The sequence below is a fragment of the Temnothorax americanus genome, unplaced genomic scaffold (assembly GCF_048541705.1).
Source record: "Temnothorax americanus isolate GAGA-0224 unplaced genomic scaffold, ASM4854170v1 Scaffold213, whole genome shotgun sequence".
Lineage (NCBI taxonomy): Eukaryota > Metazoa > Arthropoda > Insecta > Hymenoptera > Formicidae > Temnothorax > Temnothorax americanus.
This window is the reverse complement of record NW_027509353.1, coordinates 67739-89513: the sequence shown is the minus strand read 5'-3', so window position 1 is coordinate 89513 and position 21775 is coordinate 67739. Positions and strand designations below refer to the sequence as shown.

Sequence of the window (21775 nt, the reverse complement as noted above, 5' to 3'; positions counted from 1 at the left end):
CGAATCGATTTCATCAGAAACTTAAAAGTGCAGTCTGCGCGTTAAGAAAAAAATTATTACGGTGTTTAACAGTGTTCAATAGTAGATTTTATATCTGTTTTAATATCAATTAATGGAAAATTGAATTTATAATATCGAATAAGTTATAAATAAAAATGAAGAGAGAATATACCTAACTGTAATACAAGCGAAACACGGGGCGCAATCAGATGAGCGGCGATTGCCGAAAAAATCAATCTCATCAGCAATATGTAATATCGAGTGATCCCATTCGAGATAAATCATATATGTAATCAATTGTTTTCTTTTCTAGAAAACAAAATGCGATTTTCAAGTTATTAAGGTCGTTCTCTCGTCCTTATATACTAGAGAAAATCGATTTTTTTAGGATTTTTTTGACACTGTGAATATACGTTAATTTAGGTATGTTTTATGCGTGGTATAAATTTTAGTACTTCTTCCGGGATAAAAAATAAAGATACTGAGCCTCAAAGTTTCAAAAAAAATTTTTAATTTTAATTTTTTTTTAGTTTTGGCATTTTTTCTTTATAGAACTCGACGAAAGGAGCAACTTTGGTCCTCTTGGCCAACCTCGTATCTCTTACCGTTTGGCCTGGAAGACCTTTTCATTAGTAAAAGTTGAAACTTTGAGGCTCAGTATCTTGATTTTTCATACCGGAAGAGGTACTGAAATTTATACCACGCATAAAGCACACCTAAATTAACGTATATTCAGAGTTTCAAGAAAATTCTAAGAAAATCGATTTTCTGTAGTATAAGAAGGAGAGAACGTCCTTAATCGCGACATTATCAAGATATAGAATATTGCACCAATAAAGGAGAATTAAGAACACGCTGGAGAAAAATAAAGCATTAAAGAACCGCATTTTTCCATTTTATATTACTCTTGGGAGTCGTTTTCACGGTCATGAGTCTTACAAACAGTATTACAATAATCACACGTTAATGGCAGATTAAGACCAACGACCCCTTTGTACGAAATGCCCAAGGAATCGTATTACAATTCTAATAAAGGTGACATATGAGATTCTAAAGCAGTATTTTAGACATTTGACGCGATTGTATTCCGTTCAAAAATAATTAATTCAAAATTCATCTTTTAAGTCACATAATTTATACCTCAGAAATTATTTATAATATCTATATTCTTGCAATCTTAAAATATAACATTTTAGTAGATACATTTGTAGATAACGATATACATGCGAGCGAGAATTGTTTTGAATTTTTGGACGTATGGCAAGTGAGAAACGGCGACGATAATTACACAGGAGTGACACACTGCGATCACAGGAGACAAACTTATTGCGAGGACGTCCCGAATTATCCTCAGGAATTTGTGAACCGGATGCTCGCCGCGAATTCCAGCCTGCTACATTACGCGTCTGAGGACTTTGTTAGTACAGACCTACAAATTATCGTTTACTCTCGCAACTAGAGGAAGATTTTGATCCAGAATAGTCTCTTTCGTTAAATAGAAGAAGAGCGGCCTTATGCCAAAAATAGACGACCAAGAGACTTTACTTTGTCTGTCTATGGTAAAAATTATCTTTAAACTTGATCTATTATTGCATGTTATATGTATTAATGTAAAGTTCTAAAATTGTCGTAAAAAAACGACATAAAATTCCAGGAAAAATTGATTCATCCAAAAACGGCCGTAAACAAGGATGACGTGTGGCTATACATCCTCCAGTCGTAAGAGCCGAAGTTCTCTCTGGGTTTACGAATCGAAGCTTGCTCGTGAGTGAAGAAAAAACACTATATATATATATATATATATATATATATATATATATATATATCAGAGTTTTACAGTTCTTTAATATATATATAAATAATTTTCCAGTCCTTTTTTTTAACATTCATATACACTACGAATAAAAAAAATTATAAAATGAGTATACAGAATATATATATAGATCGTAGGACGGGAGCAAGTATAGAATGTTACGAGAAATATCGCACAATATTGTTCCATTTTCAGAAAGGAGAACGCTAAGTGCGAGGTAATCGACGTACCAGGTGAGGGATACGTCGCAATGTGCAAGCAGAAACACATTTATCGCGAGCTCACTGCCATTTCCAAAACTGGCGAGATCATCCGTGATTACTTCCGACTTCCCGCGAGCTGTTGCTGTCACGTTGAGTACAGAGCCGGAGGAGTGCGAGAGAAAGATGATTCTCAGAAGATATCTCTCCTCGGTTTATGCGAAAGACATACGTATAAGTATATTTAAAAAAATAGCTACTGCAGATTTTTAAACTTTTTTTTTCACTTTCATTATTCACGTGGAGATAAATAGTTGGCCACCAGGTTTTTTTAAAACGCGAGATCGAAGAAAAGATTTGCTTTCATTTGTACTAAAACCTCTGATGTATAAGGACGTTGTACGCCGAGTAAGATATTTTGATAATCTGAAAGAATGAGAATTAAAACTGCTGATAGATTTATTAAAAATGTTTTTACAATTGCTAATATCACCGGCGCGGCGTGATATTATCTTACGGACCTTCATAAACGATTCGTTGGACAAAGTAACTATGTGTCCGCTAGTTATCTTGATTGGTCTCTTAGCTCGCGTAATTATCATCAAAAGGGTCTTCATTAAATCAGCAGGAAGCATCGGCCAATCCATCTCGTAAACAGCGCTTCCGATTTCAGTGCTCTATGTATATTTGAGAATAAATTAATTTAAAAAAAAGTTTACTAAACTGGTTTCAAGTAAGTTAAACATTCCTAAAGAAGATAGCGGCTTTAAAAGTTCAAGATTTTTTAAATGACTGACCTTTAGTGTCACTTTGTTACCGAACCAGCAGTACAAATAAATCTGCATAAGCATGCAACCGAGGTACGACGAGCTCCACGCGAACTCGAGGCTCAGCAAGTTCTTCGTCAACATTTTGTAGATGCTGAGGCAAAGCACCGTCGAGCTTATGGTGAATTGCACAAAAATCATTATGGTGAACACCGCATTGATGCGTTCCGCGAATCTGCACCATTATATGATTATCCCTTTCAATATATATATATAGATATATTTATTTCGTTTTCTTCACGCGCGAATAAGCTCTTATCTTCACCTGTACACGAAGCAATGATGATGAACGAGTTCGCGGATCAGTCGCTGCTCTCGCGCTTTAAAATCGTTCTCCGAGGTACTGTATTTCCGGGCCTCCCGCAGCGAATCCGGCAACGTGCGAGCGCGATGGCAGAGTATATCCAGTTGGGCGCAGGTCTGGATCATGAAACCGGAGATGAGTGTCTCGTGGGCGACGCTGGCGTTCGCGCAGACCATCAGCCCGATGGTCTGGTGCAACATAGTCGCCCAGAAAGCGGCCGTTGACGAGATGTCGTAGGGCACCCAGTCGGACAGAGGTAAGGTCCGAGTGTTGATGAAGAACTGGAATTGCGCGACCGTGGCGAAGAAGACGGCCGACTCGTTGAGTATCTCGCAGCATATGGTGATTATCCTGAAGAAACAATGGAGAAATATTGGAAAAATCCCTAGTGGAAAAATAAGAAATCAGAATTTTTCGTATTATTAATCAGAATTTTTATGAAAATTTTAAGACTTTCTCAGGATTTTAAGATTTTCCCAGATTTTGTTATACAAATTAAAACATTTTTCCAAAAATTGGCGCACAAAATAATAAAATCTAAAATATTTTAGAAGTATCTGAGAAACTTAACATATTTTATTCAGATTTTCTCATAAATCTCTAAAATATGAGAAACTTTTAGAAAATTGTTCACCAGGGATTGGAGAAGCATGAGCCGTGCGAACGTGTATTACAAATTATTGGATCCTAATACTTATATAAATATTTCTATAAGTATTTAGTCATTGATTGCCGAATCTCCAATCGTTCTCTTGGATTTTTGTCTCGCTTAAAAAGATCATTTCAAAAATAATAATATAAAATTCAAACATAGTTCTTGTAAAATTAAATTTCACGATACACACTTCGCACTGCGATCGAAGCGTCGCTGGATATCCATTTCGCGATCGTCCCTGGGTACGCAGATGTCCTGCAGCAGCATATCGGTGAGATCGATAATCTCGTTCCGACGTAGCGTCAGATTTATCACCTTGCAGCTGACGCCGAGCACCGATAAGAACAGCGAGAATTTCTCGATGAACGTCTCGAGATCCTCGATTATGAAGCAGTCGACCAAGCCGCAAAACGTGAACGAGTAAAGTAGAAAATTCATCGCGATAGAATAAACGATGTACGCCCAATACTTGACGGATGTCAAGTCGACGGGTCGCCAGTATCCGGTGTACGTCAATAGCGCGAACGACAAGGGAAGAGTGTGCATCGTTCGCGGTTAAGAGTTCGAAGAAAGGTCTCGAAGATCTTAAGGTATCTCGATAAAAATATTTCTTGCAAGACAATATTTCTTCTGAGAATGCTATTATATTGCATAGTTTCCATTTCTTGACATTTCATATCGTACATTTTATATTCTTACTCTCTCTCTCTCTCTGCTCTCTCACTTAGGAATTACTTTGACTTTCGTGGTAGATAATTCATGCAGAAATAAGTTTCCTTTTTCTAATTGTTTCATGAAACATTACATACGATTCTACAAAGACTATTGTATGCTATTATAAGGGGCATGCCACAGTTATTATGATAGTTCCGCCTTATTTAAAAATGTACGTTATAGCATAAATTTACTATGCTCGCTATCCCGTTATTATTGTCATCGTCGCGATCGATATACGCGAGCCTCGGATCTCAACGTTGGAATACTTTTTAATCTATATACTTTATATAATTACTTCTCGAAACTTCAAACGACCATATTATATATCCATTAGCTTTGCATTTTTAACACAAACGCGAATTACGAGAAAAATATCAAGAGCCGCAGTGATGTGACAATATCATCAAGTTGGATATTGAATTAATGATAACGTTATTATATTGTGTGCGTCGGAAGGCAGAAGACGTCTGGACATTCGCGGAATAATATAGCGACAATCCGGTTATTGCAATAAATGTTGTCTTCGAGTATCCAATAATATACAATAAACGTAGCATAAAGTATGCGCATTGCAGAGGCCGATACACATTCTCTCTCTAATTTTTTCTTTCTCTTTCGTATTAGTAAGAGAATTCACAATTTTTTTATGAAAATCTTGCAATATCCTTTCTATATCGCAATTCTCAACATGGCGCAATTAATTCGTCGACATAATTCCTTTCTCGTCCAATCCGAAAGGACTTTCATTCTTCGTCGTAAGATAGACGGTCCCCTGCCTGAAAAAAAAAGAAAAAAGTAAGTATTTTGTAGTTATACTTTTCAAAAAAATTAAAAATGGGGGAAAAATGGTTAAAAAATTTCTCATACCTTATAATATTTTTAAGAATTTTCTCTATTTAAAATTTGCGAATCTATTTTTCTAAAAAATTATTTTAAACTTCAAATCTTATAAGTTTTTTCGGAAATTACAGATTAAAAAATGTTAAAATATTTCAGATTTTACATAAACAAAGAATTATAGGGAAGATGTAAATTTTTTCTGCATTTTTGAAAAGTGTTCCAATTTGTATATAAAATCTGAGAAATTTTCTAAAAAAGTTATAAAATCTATAGAAGTTTTGAAAAATTATATGGTAAATTTTAAGAAAATTTTTTACTAAACTATATAATTTTATAAAAATTTTATAAAATAATCTATTCTTAAATTATTTCTTTAAAAAATATATATATATATATATATATATATATACAGAATTTTTGTACTTACACGCTGGTCGGAGTGGCATATCCCATAACGGTCCGTGTATTATTATTGCATTCGCCGTAGGTAAAGTCAGATAACGAAGGACAATGCACGCCCAAGAAGGCAGATTCATCGGTCAGAGACTCAGCATAGAATCTCCAGGAACGATGGTGACTGCAAAAATCTGAAACGACAAAAATCAAGATGTGAAAAATATAATCTGCAAGTATAAAAGTTTATTTGCAAGTTCTTAGAGAGAAAAAATATATACCATCTTCGCTGAAAAATCTGGGGCGTGGCGGACAACCGGGTTGTATGCGTGTACCACCGTTTGGGAAAAAGTCCACTGTGCCCGTAGTCTTGGAGATACCATAAAATCCAGAATCCGTGTGTATGATATCCACAAAACGAGCATCGGAAGACGAAAGACTAGGCTGGAGAAGATAAAAAAGAGGGCCGGCCGGATCCAGTCCTATATATACAAAAGTATCTTTAAATATGGCATTTGTATTTATGTTTTAATCGAGATTATACACAGAGAAAAAAATGATGTTGTAGCAACAGCATTAGAGCTAATTGGAAATAATCTTTATGTAACACGTATGCATGGAAAGTGCGTGCATGGAAAGTGCGCGACGCGCGCGTGATAAGCCACTTTCCACGCATTTGCAACATAAAATAGGGTATGCAAGTCGTGCGTGAAGATGAAATTCCCGGTGACCGCACTCGCCTTCGGCTCGTGCGTCAACTCCGCACCCGTGAATTTTCATCTTCCAGCACTTGTTGCACAAATAACTATTTCCTAACGCAAACGTGAAATGAGCCGCTTTTCGCGCTTGTTTTGAGTGAGCAAAACGATGCATTTCGCAACGATGACGCAAGCATTGAGAAATGAAGCCATTTCTTAACTGTGGAGAAATGAAATTGTAAAACAAGCGCGAAAAGCGGCCTGTTTCACGCTCTTTTTAGGAAATAGTTATTTGTGTAACAAGTGCGGGAAGCATTCCGCACTCGTGTCCAATTCTCAACCCGCACGTGTTACACACCCTATTTTATATTACAAAGTGCGCGGAAAGTGGCTCATTGCGCGCGCGCCCTCTGTGCGACGGATGGCCAATTCCACACACGAGAGATTTTCCGCTCGAAACAATGCGGTAATGTTCTCATTCCCGCACAGTCTTGCAAAGCGGGAATATTTCATTCCTGCACGGCCTCGAGTGAGAAATCTCTCGCGCGTGCGGAATCGGCCATCCGTCGCACAAATGGCGCGTGCGCAATGGGCCACTTTCCACGCACTTTGTAATATAAAATAGGGTGTGTAACACGTGCGGGTTGAGAATTGGACACGAGACTCGCCTTCGGCTCGTGCGTCCACTCCGCACTTGTGTCCAATTCTCAACTCCCTGCACTTGTTATACACAAATAACTATTTTAAGTAATTCAATAACAGTATTAATGCGAACACTTATTTTATCAAAACAAAAGCATGACGTTTAAATTAACAAGATTATTTACAATTAACTCTAATGCTGTTGATGCAACATCATTTTTTTCGTATACATATGAGGCATTCTCGCTGAAATTTTCAAGTTTTGACTCTGACCTACTCCAATAATTAAGGGGGAAAAAGAGAGGGCGAAAATTATCAAAGTATTTTAAGATCTTTCGTTATTCACAAAAGTATTTCAAGGTACTTCAGTTCTAAATATAGCAGAAATAAAATCAAGATAAAATCAATTTTGATAAAAAAAATTGTTAGACTTTCACCTGTAATTCTAGGAATCTGAAAGCTGACTTTTCTGCCAATATAACCGGAGATTTGGCTACCCATGGAGTGTGAGACAATGTGCAATTTTTCCGTATCAAAGCCCGAGTTTTTCATCTCATCGAGAGCAGTCGCGACAGCATCTGCTATACGAGGGGCACTCATCGTCACTATTAGGTACGAGTTGCTCGCTAATTTACCGTAATCCACCGCGATAACGTTGTGATCATTTCTCTTTAAGTAAGCTGAAAAAATGAAAATGATTTAAATGCTTTTCGTAATGCACATTATTTGTCATCAAAGTATATACCTTCCACCACTGTTTGCACGCTCTCTTTTTCAAGATGTTCCGTGTAGCCGTGAATATACAACACCGTCGGCTTGCTGTTGTCTATTCGAGATGTAATCGCGCTGGCATTCTCTAACGGGTAGTCGGCATATTCGTCCATACTGGTCCTAAAAGAGATAAAGATTTTGGATGAATACTGAAAATAGATTTATCGGAAATTAATTTTATCTTGCGCCGACGAAGATATCGTTCCAAAAAATGCAATTGATTTCTTTTATCTCAAACATTTAATTTCAAGTGATAAAAGTGATAAAAGAGAAATCGAGAGTGTAAAAATAAGTACCCAATATAAATACGTAGAAAAATGCTGTTGTAGTCATCCTCGCCAGACGCTCTGCCTACGAAAAAATAGATTTTACTAACTTCTTGTGATCAAATTTCTCAGTGGTCGAATCGGTAAAAACGCCAACAAAATCCCCTGGTAGAATAATGTCACAGAATTTTTCATGTTATTAATTAGAATTCCTATAAACATTTTAGGACTTTCTCGGAATGCTAAAAATATTTTAGATTTTTTTATACGAATTGGAATGTTCTTCCAAGTTTTGTTTTTTTGACATTTTCGAAAAATGTAAATACGACATTGTAAAGAGTACAAAAAGCCATAAAACTTTTGTATAAAACATTTTTTGATATACGTTATATTTTCGAAGAGAGATATTCGCTAAAAAAAAATCCGTTTTTTTCGAGGAGTTTTTTCATCCTCTAAACGTTAAGATAATCAGCTAAAAAAAAATATGAATCTAATATTTTTTGATGCTCTACAACATATCCAAAGTCCATCAAAATTGAGGGACAGTTCCGATTGTTCCATTGTAAGCCTCAATTCTTTGAAACTGAAAAAATATGAGACATTTTTTCACCAGGATCTTTACAATGATTTTAAAAGAATGCTTATTAGCATCAAAATTTCAATAAAATAATTATCGATTTAAGTATGTGGATTTACTGTTCTAACAAAAGCTGTGTTTTAAGACCGAAAAATAACCGACGCGCAGTCTACTAACAATAAGTTGGAAAAAGTATACAAAATTCGCATAAAAATATTTATTATTAGACTACAAGATCCAGTCCGATCAAAAATAACATCTTCTCTAATTAATTGCAACTTCTTTTTCTTGTGTCAAGCATTGCTTATATCTAAACAAGACAGAGAAAAAATAATTTGTAATAAAATATTTCTTCAATGTTAATATAAGAATTTTCTTAAAATACTATTTACTTGAAATCTTTGAAATTCAGTAAAAGAGGTATCATTTTAATGTGTGTAATAAAATAATTGTATTTTAATTCTTAATCATATATACACACAACTAATGAATTTTCTTAATCATGTATTGTATTGAATTAAAAATCAATACTTACCAACTGCAATCGCGTATGTTATCACAATGGTGAAAGCAAATTGTCGAAAAGTGTGACTTATCATTGTTGCTCTGAAATCGATTCCACCAACAAAAAAGGATTTCTGGACAGACCAAACTTGGAATTTTTTTCTGCGCACAGCAATATATAAGCCACGTTGCTAATTTATACACTGTTAAATTTATGAGACATTCCGTTATCTAATATCGCCCTGTTTGCCTTACTGCGTATAAAGACTGTGTATAAAGAACACACACGTGTCAAACGTCGGATAATCTTATATCTGGCAGAAAGTTGTTATATTATGCCGAATACGAGCATAATAAAGAAATTACGAACATCGAAAAAATGGAAAAGAATAATTATTAATTGATTATTATTGAATGATATATAGCAAATATGCACAATTATTCTCACAAAATTAATTAAATATATTTGAAAAATTTTTCATATTATATTTAAAAACACATTTTTATAACTATTTGTAAAAATGCAGATAGTAAAGTCCTAAAATAAGTAATTCTGAAATAATAATTATATAATAAATGTAAATTTAAACAACTTTTTAATACTTAATTGTTTATAAGCCTGGTTTTACACCGACCGTTTGGTACGCGTACCATCAAGTACTATATTCGTATCAAATCCGTATCTCGGGTTATATACCGTCGTAAACCGAGATTTGATACCGATCCGATGGTATATATATTTACATTTGTGACACATTTTTGAGTGATAAAAGTGACAATTGACCATGAAATATTATCATTAAATTATATGTATGTACATTATGCGAGTCACAGCTGCTGTGCATTTTAGTGGAAATAGTTAATTCGCAAAATTAGCAGGTATTTCGAAAGCATACCAAAATTATATAATCCCGTTGATTAAAACACATGCAATATGTTTAATCTTTATATATTTTTTAAAAATGCAAAATCATTGGTAACATATTTCATAGGAAATATGTCATTACAAAATATTTTACAGGAAATATGTTAATGCTTAATTCTTTACGTTCTTTTTCACAACATATATTTACATAATTAAAATAATAACTTTATATTATTTTGAACAAGAAATAAATTATGGTTTATATTACAGGTTTTGTGTATTGATCAGCAGTATATTATTGCCATCTCTAATAATTGTCGTATCTAAGAAATTTATTAAATTGCTTCTTTTGGTTGCATATATGTATATAAATTTCACAATCGAGTATGATAATTATTAAAGACATTTAGTATGTTATAATTTTTTATTTAGAAATTATTGCAAAAATGTTATCGACGTATTTATAAAAAATGGGAATCACAAAAATCTCATGATTTTAGGTAGCATGTCTCAAGGACATCCATTACAATATCTGCAAGGATAGGTGAGAGAGAAGACCCCATGGGGCGCCAGACAAATCTGTTCATTAAAATGAAAGTTTAGAAGATAAAACCACAAGTCGATAGCGCGTATAAAAATTGTGTTAAGTTCTGTCACACAGAAGATATGTGGTTTTCCACCCCTTCTTTCCTTTTAAAATTAATTCTTCGGGGATGTTTGTGAATAGTGCTATAACATCAAGTGAGACAAGTAATTTATCAGCACTAATTTTCGTATTACTAATTTTAGTCACAAAGGAGAGTAGGCTTATTCTGTAACTCTTAACGACAGTTTCGTTATCGTTATATTTGCGTTGCGTAGATATTATATATGATAAAAAAAAGCTGCGCAACGACAATATAACGATAACGAAACTGTCTTTAAGAGTTACAGAGTCCAGTTATCTTTAATGTATAACTTAAGTTTCGGAATAGCGTCATGTAGGCGGATGTTGTGAAGGAAACTGGCTATATATGTTGTGAAGAGGACTACCCACCGCGGAAACAATAATAATTCGCAACGGAAAACCGTTTTTATAAATCTTAATATGTCTTATACAAAACTAATCCTATAGTTATGGCATTGCGCCAAAAAGTCAAGAAACTAAAATATTAAACATTAATTAGTGGAAGTATATATATAGTAGAAGAAAAATAACTAATAAATAATATAAATTAGAGAACTTACAGGTTTTGTGTGTCATGTAAAACGTGACAATGTAAAAGATATGAGTGTAGAAAACATGTCAGTATCACTCGCAGGTTGGCTTGCTAACTTCTAAATCAATTTTTGTTTATCACAACTATAATTCGACCATCTACCGGGCCTACCGGCGAATATAGATTTACAATGAGGTTGTGTTCTGCGAAACATCTTAATTATAAAGACTGATAATATAATTATTTTCGTTCTATTATCAGTCTTTATAATTAAAATGTTCCGCAGAACAGCCATCATTGTAAATCTATAACTTAGTTTACACTTGATAAGCCCACAAACCATGGTCGAAACGTTGTGTATTTGAATATTATATATTAATAAATGGCCAGTTGGGTCAAATTAAACCATCTGCTTTAGTCTTTGATAAAAATAGTAGATTTCTATATTTAATTTTATATCTAATCTATGTTTATTATATCTAAATTGCTCATAAACCAATGAGTGCGACATCGTGTCACACGATGTCCCATAATTCTGTCAGGTGCTCACTTAATCGCACTATGTTAATTTATATACCGGTAGATTTATGGGAATGTCACGGATTACCGGTGGGAATAATTATGTGTATCTCCTTAACGTGCAAGTAAATCAGAGGGGAAACGGTCGACCGGAAAAGGCTAAATTTTAGTCACCTCGCTGTGACGGCGAGTGATAAATAAACTGGTCACACACAAGTACTGTTCGAATTATTCCAATTTATTTTCGTATAGTTAACGATAACCGATTTTGATAAATATTTAAGCTTCTTTTGTAAATAAGTTAACAAATAATCAGCTTAATTATAAACATATAAGAAATAGGAAATTACTTCCGTATTTCTCTCTCTCTCTCTCTCTCTCTCTCTCTCTCTCTCTCTCTCTCTCTCTCTCTCTCTCTCTCTCTCTCTCTCTTTCTGCCGATTCCTTTCGTTGCTTAATCAGTGTAGCCTTTATTTTTCGCTTATTGTCTAAGGCCGGTTCTACAATCAATCGTATGTCGAAGTCGGATGTCGGAACGCAGCCGATGGTCCAATAAGAGAATTTCTTTTTTGAAAACGAATTTTCCTCATTGGACCATCGGTTACGTTCAGACATCCGACTCCGACATACGACTGATTTTAGAACCGGCTTAACGGTTGTCAAGTAAAATATCTATTCAACTCAGTATCTTGCAATGTAAAAAAGTGGAGATGTATGTTTGCTTAAAATTAATTAGGACAAGTGTACAAATAGATCCTCTTAAATGCTGAACACTCGAGATCCGTACAGTTTCATATCTTTGGATTCTCGGGAGTGGGATGTTTATATCGTTCGATATTCTTATCATAATTTAATTCTGAACCCTCAAAGATCATTCAAGATGCATGAAATTCTCTTGGATCCTTATAATTTCGAATATCCTGACGATTTTCGTACTTATAATAAAAAGCGTAGTAAACATCGATACACATTTATCCCGCGTATCCACTAAATACAGTTGGTAAGCAATTTATATTAATCACAATACAATGCTGATAACTTAGCACTAGTGACGCATTTAGCCGATCGCATTTAGCATAAAATTTTGCGTATAGTCATATTCGATTGTCGGTATGACAGACTGAACAAATTTCAGAAATATTATAAGGTACATGTGTACTCCTAATTCTCCACCGCCCTCCATCACCGTCTCCATGATTTTCTTCATCACTTCAGCGTGCCTGCACAAACAATGAATCGTTTAATCGATATAATTCTCAAATGATTTTGCTAAATCGTTTAACTTAATCATCCATCAAAATTCGTGAATCTAACGAATTTAGGTCGGATACTCTTTCGCCCTTTTACCTGCAGGGATGAACAGAAGCCATAGGAGGACCAGGCATGTGCGGGTGGGTCTCCATCGTGACCGTCTTTTTAGCGTGATCTTGACTAACATCTTCGTACATCTCTTCTGCGCTAAGCGGTTTCCGATTCTAATGATAAAATAATTAGTATAGTGGAAGGAGATGCAATCATTCAAAGATTTAAGAAACCAGTAAGAAATAAATATGCGTCTTACCTCATTGTATCCAAACAACCATAATCTGGGTGTTTGATAATATTTATCGTATGTAATGTACAAGTCATAGGTGCGAGTACGAATAATCTCTCCCTCCGTAAACGAGTCCCGCTTCTCGTGGCTAGTTTTCTTAGAGATTTCCGTCGCCGCGTGCTATAAGGAAAATCGATTTCTACAATTATTAATTCTTCTCTAGGAAATTCTCCTTCTTCTGCAGATTTGTGTTTGCTACCTTATCCTGCTCATCCAGCATGCCGCTGATTTCGAAAGCCTCCATATCAGCGGCGTCCTCGTCATCCTCATCCTCGTCCGCATTGTCTTGAGACGGCTCCCCCAGCGACTCTTCCAGTGCCATTTCCGTCACCCTTTCATCCAGACCAGCAACACTGGCGTAATGATGGGTGTCTACCCAACCGCCTTCAGGATCGTCAGTTTCTATAATACATTCTTGCTCGTTGCTGTATTCCATCTACAAATGCAGAATAAACGATATTATTATATACAAACTAAAAAGAGAAAATTGCATGCTACTTATGCAAGCATGATGTTACCTGCTTACATCGACGCGTGCAAGGAACATTACGAGTCAGCAGGAACTGTTTGCCTTTTGGTAAGTAAGACTTTGCCCTATCCTCGTCGCCGGTTGCCCACTGCCACGTGGGACAATGATGCACCAAATGGTCGCCGGCTGCTACAAATTCCTCTGGTGTCAAAACACCCGTTTCTCGGAATTTGCTTTCCTTAAAAGAGAACCGTGCGATTTTACATGAATATAGAATGTCCAATAAATCACAATGCAATGATAAAGCTATGCAAGAAAAATCAATAAGAATTATATTATAGTCAAATTTGTTAAAAACAAATTTTGTGAAGTGCCTACTACAAAATTAAATCAACAGTTTTACACAATTTTTCACATAAATACTGAATGTCCGATAAATCATGAAGCAACCGACGAAAAAGTGTTATGTAAAAGAAATCGATAAAAACTATCGAGATAGCTAAATCTGTCGAAAATAAATTTTGTAAAGTACAAATTTTATCGGCAGAATACAGAATGATAGATTGACTCCAGAAATCAAGCAAAACCTATCATATTGTCGCCATTTAAATAATCATCTGTAAATGGTTACAAACTGATAAATTTTGTTTGGTTTCTACTAAAAATCTACTGTCAGATTATGTCAATAGAACACGAGCCTAGGCTGTGACATAATCCGGCAGATTGACATCAACTGCGTAATGCAGTTAATGTCAATCCGCTGGAATACTTCGCTCAAATCTGCTGGCAAACTAGTGACGTACTCCCAGATAGCCAAACCAACGCAGACAGATTCTCAGCAGAGCTCAGAGCCTGCAGTAAATTTTTAATGTCAGAAAGGCAACAAATTTTTCACACAGAAGCTGCTCTATCAGACGATGGTCAAACCGTTTCCAGAAATGCGACAGAATCTGCTGACAGGCAATATAAGCAGATTGACAGCAGAAATTGTAGAAATCATCCAATCTGCTCATATTGCCTCTCAGTAGGCTCTATCTGCATGGTTTCTGCTGCCAATCTGCTGTCTAATTATGTTAGCAGACTCTGCTGGCAGAACATGAGTTCTGAATGCAGTTGATGCCAGTTTGCTATCATGTTTTTTAATCTGTTACCAATCTGCCAACATACACTGCTATGATTTTGCTTACTGGAGCTGTTACCACTGTGCTTAATGAGTACAGAGTGACTTTTTTATCAGTTGTATAATCTTCGAGAAGTAAAGAGAATCATCCTGCATATTTTATTCGTTTCTCTATTTTTTTTTCATTAGTTACATCAGATTTCCTGTGTATCTCCCTTCATTGTTCGGCACTAATCAAACCAAAATATCTAATCTACTCCAAATTATCAACGTGCAATTTCCGGTGCAGCAAGTGAATGGAAATTACCTTCAGCACCGGCGTCAAGTATTCAGCGACGCCCAGCGCAGTGCCCTTCACGGAATTTATTACACTTTGCATTGTTGATGATTCGTTCGCGGCGATATCGGAGAGAGAAAGAGAGCTACACACACCACACACACACACGCACACAGACAGGCAGACTGACAGACTGTATCTGTCAGGCTGTGCAAGAGAGACAGAGAGAAAGAGAGAAAAACAGCAATGTTGCTCAGCGGAGTCTCATCCCAGTCTACGGTGAAAGAGCTTTTCCTTCCTGCGTCGCGATGCCCGCTCGTCGTTCGCTCTTTCCCGGTTCGCCGGATCGATTCGCGTTCGAACGAAGTGGCACGCAAACCTCGTCCGACAGGTGACCACGGCAAACCACCGCCCACCACCGCACCGCGGATCGCGGGACGCGAGAAATCGGTAGATGGACGATGGACACGCAGTCGGACGTCGGACTGTCGGACGCCGGACGTCGCCGCAGCCATGATGTATTGTATGTACATCATGGCCGCAGCGAGCTCGACCTCCTAGGGATTTGTGGAATCAGGCGAGCTTTCCCTGAGCAGCGAAAAAATCCCGACGCTTCCACTCGAGATAGTCGCGCAAGCGCAGATCCGCGAGGATCAACGAGGATGGCACGTGAGCTTCACGCGTGCCTCGTCCGCTACTTCGCGCGTCTAGAAAAGCTGGACGACAAGTGGAGGGAATTGTCGAGGACGGCCGAGAGACCGCTCAAGGTTCTCGTTAATCAAACGGAGCAATTGCGCCATGTCACGAAGTAAGTGGACAAAAAGTGGCGATCCTTGATCGCGCGACAATTTTCTTACCGCGACTCGGACGAAAGCAGGCCAGGTGGCGTGACTGTCGGTTTCAAATCCCTAAAACCTGGGATCCCTGCTGGGAGTCGATTGGGTCTGTTTTCTATTGAACTAATTGCACTAGTTCAGAGTTTATCTTTCTCCTTCCAATGTGGAGTAAAAAAGATAAATTCTATACTAGTGCAGGCAGTGCAGCCAGTTCAGCAATCTTTTCGATAAAAAGTGGATGTATATAGCACGGACATGAACCAAATCAACCAAATTGACCGACAGTATCGAAAAGTGGGGATGTATGGCGTTACTGTACGGCGCCCCACGAAAATCGTCAGCATTACGCTTCTCAGGCTTCTTTCTGCCTGTACGCGAGGTGATAGCAAGAAAAGAACACTTGCTTCAGACCGCTGGGGGAAGTGGGGAAGTGACCCGCGCAGTTCCTTGGGCCCAATGAACCTACGGCATAACCCGAGTTCCAGACACCGCGGACATACACCCACATTTACACGCACGCACAGACATATACACATTTCCCGAGTTGAAAATACAACATAATCGCACCAATACCATACTACGCACTGCAGAATCATAGACGAATCGAATAATGGCCGAAGCGTAACCGAAAAAGAAAGCAGTGCCAATAATCAGTAGAAGAAGAACACTTGCTTCAGAAATTTATAACTTTGTTCAAAGCATATCAATTTTAATTCTGCAAAATGGAAAATGCTTCTGAAAGTAAGTAGAATTTATGTATGCATTTAAAAAAATCATAATTATAAAGTGTAATACAAAAATTTAGTAATATTTTATGAAAATAATTTTGCAGCGATTTCGAAGACACCAAAAAGGATAAATGGTCATTCCTCTTCAGAATTCACATCTTCCGGTGATAGGTCTAAGCGAGGGAAGACCGAAGAAAATCGGTCATGGTTAAGTTCAGAAGGATTCTCATATGCTACTCAAATGAGCCTTTGTGCGTCAGGCAAAGTAGACGCTGCAAAAGTTGTGAAGGATGTGACGTTGGGGAGTTCAACGAAAACTGCAAAGTACAGAAGATCTATGGAACCAATTTTAGAAACAACTCTTTCAAGTGATTCTGCTCTTTTACTTTCAATTGAACAAAAATTATCAAAGAGTCATCAGTATCAAGGACTGCGAGCTGTAAGCAAAGAAAATAATTGTGAATTGTATCCACCACACAAGGCTGTATTACAAGCTAAGCAGAAACGTTATCCATCTAAAATGGATATTACAATAACAGATTGCAGTGCTGAAATGAAATTGCAGGCCTTACTGGATCATACTGTTGAACGAATTTTGCTTACCCAAAATGACGTCATTAAAAGTTCGACTCCTGAAAACGTTAGTAATATGACTTTGACTTGTAAGTGGGGTTGTGATGAAACCTCTGGACAAAGTGTGTACAAGCAGAAATTTAATAGTGATGATAAAAGTCAATCAAGTGATGATGAAAGTGATGATAGCATGGTTCTACTTAGATCAATACTACTTATTAAGAAGGATAGTGATAAAACTCATCATTCAACAACTTCACTTGTACCACTATAGCTCATATCTGTTAATTCAAGAACAAAAGCAGAAATCGTGGTTTGGAAAAATCCGAGACCTTCATCTCATCGATTTTGTAGGCCAACAAGACTGCAATTTATCCATGAAAGTATGCAGGACACTGTAAGAAGAGCAGAATACATCAAAGAACAAGAAAAAAAACTTGTTCCTTTTGAAACGGTTTTAGATAGGAAGGACATTTCCGTTTTTTACAAACTTGCGTTTACAATAGTAGATGGTGAAGTATGTAACGCAATTACCTCTACTTCGGATGAAGCTCAACGTTGTTTTTTATGTCAAGCAACATTAAAACAATTTAATGATATCGATGCAATTTTAGACAGAGAGGTTATAATTAAAATAATTTATGTTTTGGAATGTCAACACTACACGTATGGATTTGTTTTTTCGAATGTTGTTTGCACTGCACTTATCTTACAAACTGGACCTAAAGAAGTGGCAAGCGTGCTCTGAAGAAGAAAAAAAGGTGACAGAAAACCGCAAAAAAATATACAGAAGGAGTTCCGTTTACAACTAGGATTCATGGTTGATCAACCGAAAGCTGGATCTGGAAGCTACAATGATGGAAATACAGCTCGGCGTTTTTTCGAAAACTCGATTATCTCTACTTTAATAACAGGAGTTAATGAAAATTTAATCAAATGGTTCCATGTCATTTTGCAGTTAATATCAAGTGGCTATGAAATAAATACTGAAAAATTTCAGGAGTATGCCTTAAAAACAGCAAAAAAATTCGTTGAATTGTATCCGTGGTATTATATGTCTACTTCGGTGCACAAAATTTTAATTTATGGATCACAAATTATTGCTTCTGCATTATTATCAATCGGGCAACAGACTGAAGATGCTCAAGAAGCCTCAGATAAATATACTAAAAGGTTTCGTGAAGACTTGTAGCAAAAAAGTTCCCGAGTTAAAGACATGAAAGATATGTTTTTACGACTATTAGTCACATCTGATCCGTACATTTCGAGTTTGAGAAAATGGCCAGAAAAAAATTAAAAGGTTTGACACCAGAAGCAGTAGATCTCTGTTAGTTCCGCCTGCAGATACAGCGATAATGCCAGGAGTAAGTCCCAAAAGTTGCGCAGTTGATAATGAAGATACATCTGACGAGAATTCTGGATGATTTAGGATGACAGATAATGATGAATAAATGATAGACGAAATTTATACAGTTTTTTAATAAAAGCAATTTTATTATTAACCATTTTAATTTTTAATTCAGTTTTTTATATCCTTAAAAAAATTTCAAACATATTTTATTAACCTTAGATTCGTAAGCAGCAACCTCAAAAACCTCTAAATATCAAATTTCGGGGGAAAATCTGACATTTTTTAAATATATACGTCCTCCATATTAAAAAGCCGCTATTTTATTTTTTATAATTTTGACTTTTGATTCGTAATCAGCGACCTCGAAAACCTTAGTATATCAATTTTCATTTAAATTGAAGAACGTCTTCATATTTTGGCCAGGTTTTTAGGATTTGAGATCATAGTGTGTCGCGGCGAAGTGGGGATGGACGATGTTAAAAAGATAAATCGACGTTCAGATAACTTTTTTCGAGATTTTTCATAATCAATAACATCTTAAAAATATCAATGATAATCGATCGATTCGTATATAATTTCATTTTTTTATAACTATTTTATATTAAAGTAACAAAGTGTTTAAGGTGACTTCGATTGAAATTCGATTACTTTAATCACTGATTAATTAAATCGGATTCAGCGTTTATAACAAAATTTTTAACATTTGTTCTTAATCTAATTTTTTTTCCACATTCACAAGTTACAAGAAATAAACTATTTTTTCCATAATTATGTATAAGCAAAGTTTTTATCTACATAATTCATTATTTTAACGTTCGTTATTCTAATATCTTATCTATATACAATCTCGTTCTTAACCTTTTTCTATATTACACGGTAAAAGCTGTAATAATATTCTATTCATGGAATAATATAAGTATTGCTTGATAATCTTGTTACTGATTAAGTTTGTTACTGATTAGAGTTGAAGTCATTCTAAGCTCAGATACAATAAGCAAGAATAAAGAACAAGAAATCAAACATTGAAAACAGAGAGAAAAGAATAAACATTAAAAAATTAAGAATTTAACATATAGGAAGTCATATGATGATATATGTTAAGTTCTTAATTTTTTTTATACCTTCGATAAAGAAACAAATTTAAATAATCATCGTACGTTCATTAGTCTATAATAATAAAATTTAGTCGAGTAAAAAAATGTATTGATACAGGGTTTAATCCTTTAACCCGGGAAAAAATATTCATATCTGATCATATATGATCATATCTGTTTGGCCATATATGGTCAGATATGGAAATTGGCCAGATCTGAGGATATATGATCTGATATTATTATATATGTTAATATCTGATCAGGTACGATCAGGTATGATCAGGTACGAACTGACACATCCGTATTTCATCAGGTATGATAGTACAATTAATATTGGCCAATTTCCATATCTGACCATATATGGCCAAACATATATGATTATATATGATCATATATGAATATTTTTTCCCGGGCAAAGTAATTTAAAAACATTAAGAAACTAATCGACTTGGAGCATCGATTAATCAGTCGATTTTTATCTGTTTCTACAGTGAAAAAATAGACGGGACGGAAGATAGTGTGGATCGAGAAACGCGGGGAAGATTGATATTTAAAATTCTCATGGGCCTCGAGGAAGAAATTGCGCTCCTCTCGGACATATTGACGCAGCTTAATGACGCCAATCAGGTATTATCTTTATTCCGCGAGTAAAAATGAAAAACGCCGACGTTCAAATTTATTAATTTCAGGATTTGAAGAACCATTTGGTTAATTTGGAAAGTGCCAGAAGCAAAGTGTTTTTGAAGGACGAAACGATGCAAGAATTAATCAAGGGGACACCTTACCGACCGACGCTCCAGTTGCTCCTGCAGTGGGCCGTGGAGGGCTACCAGTTCTTCCATAATATGTATGTAATCATCCTTTTAAAAACGACCGACAGTGCGATTATTTTGATATAATTTGCCATATGTTACGTGTGCTTGTTTTAGGTATCTCCGTATCAGCGATTGCATGAAATCAATTAACTACAAGGTAGAGGAGACCGTTGACAATCTGATCTCTTCTTTCACGGAAGAGAAGCGCGGGAGGAAGAATATAAATAGTAGGTATAATTGATGTCTTCATCCCTGCCTAATGAAGCCGTTAAAAGAGTATATGTACGCAACATGTATGGTTATAGCTCAAGATATGCGAATATACATATATAGCTTGATGTAACGCCGCGCTTTTGTTTTATTCCTATCGCACTCGCTACCTCGATTTTCACGTCTACCATTGTTATCGTTACATACATGCGGTAGTGATTAAAATCATATCTTTGATCGCTATTTCAAAGTGGAGTACATCGAATTTGCGATCGCTTCGAGCGTACACGGCACACTCCCTCACAAATATTGAAGTTCAGTTATTCAAATATATGTAGGAAGATTTAACGAAAACTGTATGTTTTAGGGATTCTTGCTTTTACGCAATTTCTGGCTGAGGAGACCCTACATTAGTGAAGATATATTCAGTGTAGGAGCAAAGAAATTTAAATGGATAAAACTATGTAATCGCGCAGATATTTTATATATATTGATAAATAACTATAATCTCTCTTTCTCTCTAGTTTTATAATAAATATTTTTCATTATACACACATAAAGAATAGTGTAGTTAATTACCGAGGTAATCCAAATAATCCAAATTAATTTCCACGTATTTTAATTTCTTGTACAATCGCTATTCTAATTTCGACCATCGTGTTTGCATAAGAGTAATCTTTTAATTTTATATGTTAATTTTATATGTAAAATTTTATATATAACTTTAAATATATTATATACTTCGTGTATATATACAATGTTGCGACTTACACATTAAGTTCCAGGGCAACGATAAATCATGACCTGTCTTTCGCTCTCCCCCTACCCCCGGTGTCTTCCTCTCGGAGGACTCGCACGCGGTTTCGCGTTCCCCGAGACCCCCGAGAGAGAGTCGCGGGAAAGAGAGAAGAGGCGTCG

General features: G+C 35.9%; 5 protein-coding genes and 1 long non-coding RNA gene across 8 annotated transcripts; 3 read left to right on the top strand and 3 right to left on the bottom strand.

The window, feature by feature from the left end:
• Positions 1 to 496: 496 nt before the first annotated feature.
• Positions 497 to 1758, top strand: LOC143897971 (uncharacterized). The gene is made up of 3 exons (XR_013257063.1): positions 497 to 1417; positions 1500 to 1559; positions 1655 to 1758. It is a non-coding gene; the product is annotated as an uncharacterized LOC143897971 (long non-coding RNA).
• Positions 1759 to 2305: 547 nt separating this feature from the next.
• Positions 2306 to 4356, bottom strand: LOC143897969 (odorant receptor 94b-like). The gene is made up of 5 exons (XM_077406977.1): positions 3990 to 4356; positions 3106 to 3495; positions 2811 to 3015; positions 2535 to 2690; positions 2306 to 2439 (listed from the first exon to the last, which is right to left on the bottom strand). The coding sequence occupies exons 1-5, from the start codon at positions 4343 to 4345 to the stop codon at positions 2386 to 2388; spliced, it is 1161 nt and encodes a 386-aa protein (XP_077263103.1). The 5' UTR covers positions 4346 to 4356; the 3' UTR covers positions 2306 to 2385.
• Positions 4357 to 4477: 121 nt separating this feature from the next.
• On the bottom strand, positions 4478 to 9827 carry LOC143897970 (phospholipase A1 member A-like). 2 transcript variants are annotated; one of them, XM_077406979.1, is made up of 8 exons: positions 9811 to 9827; positions 9239 to 9341; positions 8157 to 8211; positions 7835 to 7980; positions 7527 to 7769; positions 6031 to 6231; positions 5784 to 5943; positions 4478 to 5292 (listed from the first exon to the last, which is right to left on the bottom strand). In XM_077406979.1, exons 2-8 carry the CDS (start codon positions 9300 to 9302, stop codon positions 5214 to 5216), a joined length of 948 nt encoding a protein of 315 aa, XP_077263105.1. In that variant the 5' UTR covers positions 9303 to 9341; positions 9811 to 9827; the 3' UTR covers positions 4478 to 5213. The 2 variants fall into 2 exon arrangements, with proteins under 2 accessions (XP_077263105.1, XP_077263104.1); XM_077406978.1 differs by lacking the exon at positions 9811 to 9827 and having other exon boundaries at positions 9239 to 9718.
• Positions 9828 to 12007: 2180 nt separating this feature from the next.
• Atg3 (Autophagy-related protein 3) lies at positions 12008 to 15769 on the bottom strand. The gene is made up of 6 exons (XM_077406973.1): positions 15281 to 15769; positions 13903 to 14091; positions 13584 to 13820; positions 13352 to 13504; positions 13138 to 13265; positions 12008 to 13010 (listed from the first exon to the last, which is right to left on the bottom strand). The coding sequence occupies exons 1-6, from the start codon at positions 15350 to 15352 to the stop codon at positions 12848 to 12850; spliced, it is 942 nt and encodes a 313-aa protein (XP_077263099.1). The 5' UTR covers positions 15353 to 15769; the 3' UTR covers positions 12008 to 12847.
• Positions 15770 to 15898: 129 nt separating this feature from the next.
• Positions 15899 to 21766, top strand: LOC143897967 (uncharacterized). 2 transcript variants are annotated; one of them, XR_013257062.1, is made up of 6 exons: positions 15899 to 16058; positions 20324 to 20459; positions 20522 to 20679; positions 20762 to 20874; positions 21225 to 21321; positions 21637 to 21766. XR_013257062.1 is itself a non-coding variant. In XM_077406976.1 (5 exons), exons 1-5 carry the CDS (start codon positions 15913 to 15915, stop codon positions 21269 to 21271), a joined length of 600 nt encoding a protein of 199 aa, XP_077263102.1. In that variant the 5' UTR covers positions 15899 to 15912; the 3' UTR covers positions 21272 to 21364. The 2 variants fall into 2 exon arrangements, 1 of the variants encoding a protein (XP_077263102.1); XM_077406976.1 differs by lacking the exon at positions 21637 to 21766 and having other exon boundaries at positions 21225 to 21364.
• LOC143897966 (uncharacterized) lies at positions 16290 to 18892 on the top strand. Its single transcript, XM_077406975.1, has 2 exons — positions 16290 to 16827; positions 16919 to 18892. Exons 1-2 carry the CDS (start codon positions 16809 to 16811, stop codon positions 17659 to 17661), a joined length of 762 nt encoding a protein of 253 aa, XP_077263101.1. The 5' UTR covers positions 16290 to 16808; the 3' UTR covers positions 17662 to 18892.
• Positions 21767 to 21775: the final 9 nt, after the last annotated feature.

Bases quoted from the DNA above. Each gene is read 5' to 3' on its own strand.
- LOC143897969 (XM_077406977.1), bottom strand. From the start codon at position 4,345: ATGCACACTCTTCCCTTGTCGTTCGCGCTATTGACGTACACCGGATAC. The intron at 3,016-3,105 runs GTGAAGATAAGA...ATAATGGTGCAG, and splicing joins CATCATTGCTTCGTGTACAG to ATTCGCGGAACGCATCAATG. The intron at 2,691-2,810 runs GTCAGTCATTTA...AAATATACATAG, and splicing joins GTAACAAAGTGACACTAAAG to AGCACTGAAATCGGAAGCGC.
- LOC143897970 (XM_077406979.1), bottom strand. From the start codon at position 9,302: ATGATAAGTCACACTTTTCGACAATTTGCTTTCACCATTGTGATAACA. The intron at 7,981-8,156 runs GTACTTATTTTT...TATCTCTTTTAG, and splicing joins TTTCTACGTATTTATATTGG to GACCAGTATGGACGAATATG. The intron at 5,944-6,030 runs GTATATATTTTT...TTGTCGTTTCAG, and splicing joins CAGATTTTTCAGCGAAGATG to ATTTTTGCAGTCACCATCGT.
- Atg3 (XM_077406973.1), bottom strand. From the start codon at position 15,352: ATGCAAAGTGTAATAAATTCCGTGAAGGGCACTGCGCTGGGCGTCGCT. The intron at 14,092-15,280 runs GTAATTTCCATT...TTCTCTTTTAAG, and splicing joins ACTTGACGCCGGTGCTGAAG to GAAAGCAAATTCCGAGAAAC. The intron at 13,821-13,902 runs GTAACATCATGC...CTGCATTTGTAG, and splicing joins GCACGCGTCGATGTAAGCAG to ATGGAATACAGCAACGAGCA.
- LOC143897967 (XM_077406976.1), top strand. From the start codon at position 15,913: ATGGCACGTGAGCTTCACGCGTGCCTCGTCCGCTACTTCGCGCGTCTA. The intron at 16,059-20,323 runs GTAAGTGGACAA...CTGTTTCTACAG, and splicing joins CAATTGCGCCATGTCACGAA to TGAAAAAATAGACGGGACGG. The intron at 20,460-20,521 runs GTATTATCTTTA...TATTAATTTCAG, and splicing joins AGCTTAATGACGCCAATCAG to GATTTGAAGAACCATTTGGT.